The sequence below is a fragment of the Ostrea edulis genome, chromosome 6 (genome assembly GCF_947568905.1).
Source record: "Ostrea edulis chromosome 6, xbOstEdul1.1, whole genome shotgun sequence".
Classification (NCBI taxonomy): domain Eukaryota; kingdom Metazoa; phylum Mollusca; class Bivalvia; order Ostreida; family Ostreidae; genus Ostrea; species Ostrea edulis.
In genome coordinates this window covers 47,769,445-47,778,697 of record NC_079169.1, presented here as the reverse complement: position 1 = coordinate 47,778,697, position 9,253 = coordinate 47,769,445, and the positions used below count along the sequence as shown (strand labels likewise).

At 34.6% G+C, this 9,253-nt stretch overlaps 1 protein-coding gene across 5 annotated transcripts in view; it reads left to right on the top strand.

The window, feature by feature from the left end:
• LOC125646691 (solute carrier organic anion transporter family member 5A1-like) overlaps positions 1-9,253 on the top strand; it is a 55,919-nt gene that overhangs the window by 28,142 nt on the left and 18,524 nt on the right. Inside the window, exons 1-2 of one of the 5 annotated variants that reach the window (XM_048873195.2) lie at positions 4,843-4,887; positions 7,863-8,729. In XM_048873195.2, coding sequence (XP_048729152.2) covers positions 7,967-8,729 — 763 coding nt within the window. In that variant the 5' untranslated portion in view covers positions 4,843-4,887; positions 7,863-7,966. Of the gene's footprint in view, positions 1-4,842; positions 4,888-7,134; positions 7,298-7,482; positions 7,736-7,862; positions 8,730-9,253 lie in introns of those variants that run through there. The other 4 variants (XM_048873192.2, XM_048873194.2, XM_048873190.2 and 1 more) reach the window with 4 other exon arrangements.

Here is a 9,253-nt window from a genome sequence, read left to right as displayed (position 1 = left end):
ATACAGATTTCATGAGGATTTGTCGATTTTTGGAGGATCGACAGCACTTCTAAAGTGTTTGCTTTTTTGAAGGTCTGTACTCTGCAATTATAGGAAAGTCAGTTGTGTGTATGTCTGCATGCAATGACTGAAGCATTTGATCTCCATAGTCTAGCTATAATTTATAAAATACATGTAGATGAAGTATATGCTGTTCTTGGGTATGTGACTTGCAGTAAATGTATAATATTTACTCCATTCTGTTTATGTACATGCATGTTATGTCATATATCTCAGTATTCACTGTTCTGGAGTAGATATTCACTTTGACATAATAGTCCTTAGGCATTATAAACATAATGTAAAACAGATAGTATTAGTACATGACAGTGTATGTAATGACAATAAGTGATGAAGTTTGGAAGTATTTTGTGGGATATATGTTATCCGTTATTATGTCTCCCCTTCCCAGAAGGGGGACATATTGTTTTAGGGTGAACTCCTTCTTCTTCCACTAAATCTCATACAGAGTTTGTCCAGGCCACCATAACATTTTTCCTCACCTGAGCGGAAAGCTCAAGTGAGCCATTCTGATCATCCGTTGTCGGACGCCTGTCTCTAAATTTTTACTTTTTACATTTTTGACTTCTTCTCCAGAACCACTGGGCCAATTTCAACCAAACTTGGCAAAAAGCATCCTTGGGTGAAGTTGATTCTAGTTTGTTCAAATCATGGACCCCGGGGGTAGGGTGGGGTCACAATAGGGGATCAAGGTTATACATGTGTCTGATCACAGGCAATTGTATTTCTTGGGTTTGAATTTACTATTAAAGAATAAAGGTACATAGAAGCTAGGGTACCCAAGTTAGCTGATGTAAAAACAATAAACCAAATGGTATAAAGTTATGCTCTGTATTCTGATATATTCATACATAATCAATCTACATTACCACCACATCCCAAAATTCCGTATACTTCCCAAGATATGCAGAAATGAATTAGGAATTTAAAATGCCGATTATTTTTTGGTCAACTTTTAGCTGGGCCGGCCTTGCCACTATACAACTAAACAGAATGTTTTAATTAGCATTGCAACAAGCTATTACATAGAATCTGCAGTATTAGATATCTTTCATAATTAGTTTATAGATTTCTTATGGCAAGAATTTTCATCTCATCTTATGACCTTTGACCTTGAAATTTAACCTACTTTTAAGAAAACTAACCTAGCTGTTAGATATCTTCAGAACTATTGTAGATGGGACTCTTATATTTTGTATATAGATTTTTTTATGACAAGACCATGTGATACAATCATATTTGATCTTGTGACCTTGACCTACTTTCTCTAAAAACCTGACCAAATCAACTTTGTGGCCTGAAAGTTGGCAGTGAGGGTTCTTTAATGTACGTGCCATTGTCTGTCATGACAGAGGATCCAGTCACTTCCGTTTGTATACTCCGGTCATTAGATGAGGTATTATATAGTACAGCCTGTCTAATTAGCACTGTGAATTATGTTCTGTACTTTTGGGATTTTCTCTTTTTATTTTCATTTCTCTGTCACATATCAAGCTAAAACTTGCTGTGCAGCTTCTTTGTGGGCCACTCGTAGATCATGTTGACCGACCTTGCAGGAGTTGTACCACTTTATTTGAAATGTAATATTATTAATGGAGGGTTCATTATTTGTTTGCTGATATGGATGAACCACAATAACAGCTGGTATATGCAATCTGTTTGTTGTTGCCTCAATGTTTACTTTCTTGGGTCAATGGGACATGACAAAGTACAAATTTAAAGTTTGATAAGTGAGACAGATTTTCAAAAGTAGACCTTGATCTTTCAGCATCAATAATAACTATTCAGGACATTCTGATTTTTAGGTCACCTGAGTAAACTCAGGTGTCCTATTGCAATTGGTTTTTTAGGTCACCTGAGTAAACTCAGGTGACCTAGCTATTGCAATTGGTTTTCGTCTGTCGTGCGTTAACAATTGAACATTTTTAACTTCTTCTTGATAACTATCATTCCAATTCTTTTCAAATCTGTTATGAAACATATTTGGAACAAGGGGGACATAAATTGTGAATTTCAGGATTCCTGCACCCCTGGGGCCTAAGGGTTGGGGCAAAAACTGCCTAAAATTGACCAATTTTCAAAAATCTTCTCTAGAACTGCACATGTGTAAGAAAAACTAAATGCATAGTGATGTAGAGCAGGAAGGCCTCTACCAAAATTGTAATTTTCATGATCCCAGGGGTAGGGGTTCTGACCCCAGGGCGGGGCCAAACTTGTTATATAATGTTTATGTGTAAAACACACTTAAATAACATCTTTTGTGCCATTGATACTAAATTGAAAGTAAATATAGATATTTAGAAAGAGCAGGTAGTCCTTTACCAAAATTGTAAATTTGATGGTCCCAGGGGTAGGCGTTTTGGTATCGGGGTGGGGCCAAAATGGTCAGTTATCAAATATGTAAACAATAGACATTTTTAACTTCTTCTTGATAACTATCATTCCAATTCTTTTCAAATCTGGTATGAAACATATTTGGAACAAGAGGAACATAAATTGTAAATTTCAGGACCCCTGGGGCCTAAGGGGCAGGGTAAAAACTGCCCAAAATTGACCAATTTTCAAAAATCTTCTTCTATAGAACTGCACATGTGTAAGAAAAACTAAATGCATAGTGATGTAGGGCAGGAAGGCCTCTACCCAAATTGTAAATTTCATGATCCCCGGGGTAGGGTTCTGACCCCAGGGCGGGGCCAAACTTGTTATATAGTGTTTATGTGTAAAACACTTGAATAACATCTTCTTTAGTGCTATTTATACTAAATTGAAACTAAATGGATAGAGCAGGTAGTCTTTTACCAAAATTGTAAATTTGATGATCCCCAGAGTAAGGGTTCTGACCCCAGGGTAGGGCCAAACTTAGTATATAGTATTTATATGTAAGTTTGCTGATACTGTATAAAATCTAAATGCATACTTGCAGATGTTTTAATGTTAATACACCTAGTTAATTCTTTAAAGCCTTTCATTAGTGTATGCACTTTTGAGGGCAGTGAAGTTTGAAGAACACACCTTGTTTTATACTGTTGCTGAACATTAGAATTTAGCTTAGATATTCAGAACAGGAATTTTTTTTCTAGATTTCATAGCCCATGCAAGTAGTGATACTTTTTCACTAGTATTCAGGTGACCAATAAGGCCTGTGGCCCTTTTGTTTTTTTGGACTGCAATTGCATGTGCATCTTTAAATCTATATTTTTCATAGGAAAACTGTTTTCTATTACCTTTAAATCTTTCTAGAATTATTACAAATTAACAAGTTAAGTATGTTATAATATTTCACTAAGAATTTGAAAATGGTTTGTGTACATGCATGGACAGCAGACACTAAATAAATATATATAAATATATATATATATATATATATATATATATATATATATATATATATATTACATAATTTTGTCAACAACAAGGTTAAAGTAAGCATGTAACAAGGACATATACAGCTTACTCTACTTGTGTTGAACTTTATTCATGGCTTGTATTGAATTCAAAATACCTGATATATCTCAAACCAGATTCTTCCTATATTTCTTTGCTTCAAAATCTCACTTGTTTTGAAATATTGCTCATATTGAATAATTTTATGGTCCATTGAACTGATGGTGTACTGATATTGAAATCCATTGTTACCACTTCCCATGGTCATCATCTAGTGCTTTTTTAGGTCACCTCAGTAACTATTGCAAATGGCCAACTTATCATCCACCATACCTTAATTAACAAATTGAACATTTTTAACTAATACCATTTCAATTCTTTTCAAATTTGGTATGAAGCATCCTTCAAGGACAAGGGGGACATAAATAGTAAATTGCAGATGTGGAAAAACTGCAGTTAACATGATGGAAAGGAATTTCACCAAAAATTGAGATCTGGAAATTAACTAGAAGAATGTTGAAATGATTTCATAATGCAATAGAGCTTCTGATACTTCTATTTCGGGGGATATCATTATTATAGCCAAAAAAGCTGAGGAGTTTTCCAAAAGTTTTCAGAGTTTATCTGGTTTTATGGAGAGCTAGGTTTAAAAAAAACGTCAATTGAGGGATTATTTATGAAAGTGTTTGCGGTGAAAGTGAAAGCATTATGACAAGAAGTTAAAAAAAAGATGAATGTATCAAGATTAGTACATTGCCAAATTAATAATTTCTGAATATGGTGCAGGAAATGCCAATGTGATTGGTCTGTTTTGAATGAAACAATGATATGATAGAAGTTAAGCATAAATGCATGTCCAATGTTTGTCAGGTTTTTTTTTTATTTGATTGAACAAGGGAATAATGGAACATTTTTCTGAGTTCCCCTGAAGTTCAATAAATCTGTAGGAGACACCTGTATTTACGTTTCCAGCAAAAACTACTTAGCTCAGCTGTAGCTAAGTGAACATTATTGTTGCTAGCTGATTAGTGGCTCAGACAAGAAATTATTTTCATCTCCATTATAAATAAATATGCAAAATATTTTATACCTTGAAGTAAGGAAGTAATGATAAAGATATTAGGAAGTGGAAATTTATCAGTAATGGAATTTCCCAGAAAAAAATCATACATTACAGATTTTGTTCAAGAAAGGAAATGTTAGAATAGTGATGAAAGACTTCTTGCCTTTAAAGCATCAAAGATGACCCGTATTTCCTCCCAAGAAAAACAACTTTAATGCCCATCTTATTAGCAGCATTATAGTTGCTTTGCTGTCAGATAATGATGTTTTCCATAGTGGTCAATGATTGGCCAATCTGTGGCCTTGAGTGCAATATGATTTTACAATACAGTGTTTGCTTGACCCATGCAGTGATTTGATTTTCTACCCTGAGAGCAACAGGTTGGTAAAAAAATTATTAGATAGTTATACATTTGTGAATATATTCATTAATTATATACTTGTTTATGTCTTTATGCACTGATCAAATTAATTGTTCATGTGTAATGGTGTGGTTTAATTGAATAATTTGCTGTAGTACGTATCCCAAATTGACCATGTAGCTTGTGTTTTAGCATGGGATCATATGCTATATGTATTATGTGTGAATTATAAAGGTGGCAGCATAAATCACTGCACCTTGAAAGAGTTTCACAAATCAGCACAAAATAATTTAGATATGAAAAGTCTTTGTGATATGTATTTAAGTACCTATGTCGAAAATGCAGAAAATATGCAATTTTTGATTTAAAAAGATGATTTTCAAAAAATTTGTTTCAATATATTTGGACTTGGGATCTGCAGGTCATTATTAAACTGAGGTGATCTAGTTGTCAAAATACTTTGCTGGTTTGCACCAGGATCATCATGCGGCAGCGGTGGTTCCAGAAATTTCTGAATTAGGGTCGCAGTAAAAGCCTTGCAAACAATCTTTAGATGGTGTAGAGGAATCACTATTTTTCTGTATGTCAATCTTTTTATCTATCCCTCACACTCGATCAAGGTTGTAAGAGAGATCAAGACATTTAGAAACTTGTACTAAGTAATACAAAGGTAGCTAGCTGATGACCAGATGACGTGTATAACTTAATGATCGATTACAAAGTCTGAAGCCCATTCCTCCACTCTGCAACATCAACATGCAACACTTTCTATCAAACATGCAAGCTAGATTTTGCATGTGAGACCCGGGTTAAGAACATGCACGATATTTCTGAAATTTTCTCTAAAATCATATTTTCATCTCCTTGATAAGAAGAGTTGAAATTCTTGTATGAATTCCAAATCGGGTTTAAATTTCATATAGTTGTAACATTACCACTATACTTTGTATATACTGGTCTGGGTGAGCTCATTGGTTAGATCATATACTGCAGTAATGCATGCAGTAATGCAAAGGTCCCAGGTTCAATACCCAATTATTCCAAAGATTTTTTTTCTCATTCTTTGATACATTAATTGTCCATTTATACAACTCACTGCTAGGACTGAAACGATTCACCGAAATATCAATACTGATCGAGTGTTCACAATATAAATGTTTGATTCAATGTTCGATTCATTCCCTCAAATTTTGGTTCGATACATTTATTACAAACGGGTACAGTGAAATACATCAGATTCGGCCTGTACTTATTTTTCTTATCTGCATGAGAGACAAAATAGCATTTAATATCGTTCAGACAATTGTGTGCCTTGAGTCTGACGAAAATAATAATGAACTTTATATGACAGTTTAAACTACAGAGCGAACAAGCATCTTACAGTTTGGCATTTTGAAAACATTTTGCTTTTAAAATTATGATTGTGAAGCTTGCAATTGGTAAATAAGTTTTTCTTCAATGTTATTATTGACCATATCTCTAGCTGTAAATTGTATTGTATTGAATCGTGGCGTAAGTATTGCAATATGTATCTTATCGTGAAGGGGCATATCGTATCGTTAAGGGGGCATATTGTTTCAGCCCCATTCACTGCATTATACAGAAGAGCTAACTTTACAACCAGGAACTGTCAAAATATGCTAACTCTAAAACAGACATGGTAATAATACCCCAGGATTTTTTGTAGAAACGAAATAGAATGCAAGTGAATTGTACATGAAATGTCACAAAAAATTATATGTCATTGAGAAACATTGCATGATATGTCCTTTTAAAAGGCCCATGGACCTCTTTGTTAGAAAGAACAATTGTCTTCACATAAATGATTGCTTTTATGTAAATTGTCTTAATTGGACATTTAATGAGAATTGCTAAGCAAACTCTTGGAAATAATTACATGTATGACTAAATCGTATCATGACTAGTGATTTATATGATATATGTGATGATTTTTTTTTTTAAGATTGTCTGAATGTTGTATTTATACTTATGTACGTGTACAACACGTACCATTATATTTATTGTTTGAGAATAGGGTAAACTCAAATAATTTTAACATATATTAACGTAGCCTAGCTGCTTTAAATGATGAGTAAAATCTATCTCTGTTAGTTGAAATTGACTTTTCACAAAATTCCACTTAGGATAGAGAGGGATGGGGGAAGGAAGGGATGATAATGATGAGCTGTAAGCTCTACTTGAGTCCTGTGTGCTGAAACAATCATTATCTGTGTTTGTGTAATTGTGACAGGAAACTGATATGATGGGATGATAATGGATTACACTAAACTGTAGTATCTAAAAACAACTAATGGACAAATTAAGTTGCATATATCAGCATTTAATTGATTTAAATGAAATTGTAGTACGTGATTGAAGGTCTTTTTTTAATGCCAGATGATGACCCTATTGTATATACCTGTCCACATGTATGTATGACTTGACTAATACGTGTCTTTTCATTTTATATGTAATTGATATGATTTTTCTAGAAGGGACATGAAATAATTGAAGCATGCCAGTATTTATGTTAAATTTTGGTATTGCAGTTCATGTTGAATAATGTGGTCAAATGAATATAAAATGTACTTGATATGTATGATTACTGAGTGATAAATCCGGTCGCTGTGTGATTAGTTGTGGAGTTGTTGATAGCACGTTATGGGTAGACAGTTGTTTATTTTGTATGATTATCAGCAGCTACATGTAGCTCAGTGCAGGTACATGTTAGATACTTATGCACAGGCAAAGTGTCTGCGTTGTAGAAAAAGTCCAGACGACACACTGATAAAACTAGTCATTATCAGCGGTGTAGTGTGTAGTTATGTGTGTGATTTGAAGTTTGATTGGGAGCATTAAGTCTGTAGGTGTGTGTTTAAACATGGGAATTAATTGTATTGTTGTGTAGGAAATGATGTTCATTAGTGAATCTTGATGTATTTTAAAGCTGTTAAGTGTGTCTAAATCATTGTCAATTTTTCTTCTGTCCAACAGGTTACCATAGCAGCATTATGTAGAGGAATGACATCTTTAAACAAGGATTATTTCAGCATTTGGTTGAATGCAGTTCAGAGAGAACAGAAGGATAAGTTTTTCTAATGGCTGGGAGACCAACTCTACAAGAATTGGAGAACCTTACCCTTCATCTACCCGGGGAAGATGTAGGAACGCCTGGGAACGTCAGCCAGGTGTCCTCCGTGTCGGCCCACAGTCGCTGTCTACTCGTCAAGGGAAACACGCAGCGAGACGTTTATATTGCAAGTGGCCTGGATTCCACCCAGGAAGAGGATCCACGATTTGGTATTGGGAAATGGAGACCAAAGTGTCTGCAGAGATGCTGCAATATCAAGGCTTTTGTGGTGTGCATGAGTGTACTACTGGCTGTCTCAGGAACTCTGTCCACTGGATATTTGAACAGTGTGTTAACGACAATTGAAAAACGGTTTGAAATTGGCAGTTCCATTTCTGGACTTATTGCAGCGTCCTATGAATTTGGATCTTTGGTAGCTGTTGTTTTCATCAGTTACTTGGGAGGGCGGCGTCACATTCCAGTATGGATCGCAAGGGGGATTTTTTTCATGGGCCTTGGAGCATTCCTGTTTACACTGCCACATTTTATTGCCGAAAAATACACTGTGTATCGGGGTATATCTGCCAATAATACAGAAGAAAACATTTGCAAAATTGACAGTGGATCATTGATTGATGGGTGTATTGACAATGACTCAGGGAATTTGGTGTATGTCATGATTCTGATTTCTGCCCAGATAATGATTGGAACTGGCAGTACCCCCATCCTCACCCTTGGGACAACTTACGTTGACAATCATGTCCATAAAGACAAAGCTCCAGCATATCTGGGTAAGCAATATGGTAATGATCTTATTGCATAAAGCACTTGCAAAGCATTTTGTATGTCCATTGAAGAGTTTTACTAAATTTCACTGATTATGAAAGTAAAATGGAATGAAATATGTCAATATTATTACAAGGACCATATTTTACATTCACATTTGGAAGGCTGTACCTTACTGAAAATTGTGTCATATTTACTTGTCATTTATTCAAAGTTTGGACTGTGAAGATTTACTGGTGAACATGAATTATTCTATAAACCCAGTTACTTGTTTATATGTTGTCCATTCTCACTGTTTTTCAGTAGTCTGATACTGTTCTCCTTACAGGAAACAGCTAACTTACTGAAGCTTGTTTTAGCTTTAAATGACAAAACAACAAACACAACAGTGTGAGAATGAGATACAACATTTAATGTTTGTAACAAATAACTGAAATAAAGGTTCTCAAACACATTTAATGTACGTAACAAGTAACCGAAATAAAGGTTCTCAAACACGACGTTTAATGTACGTAACAAATAACCGAAA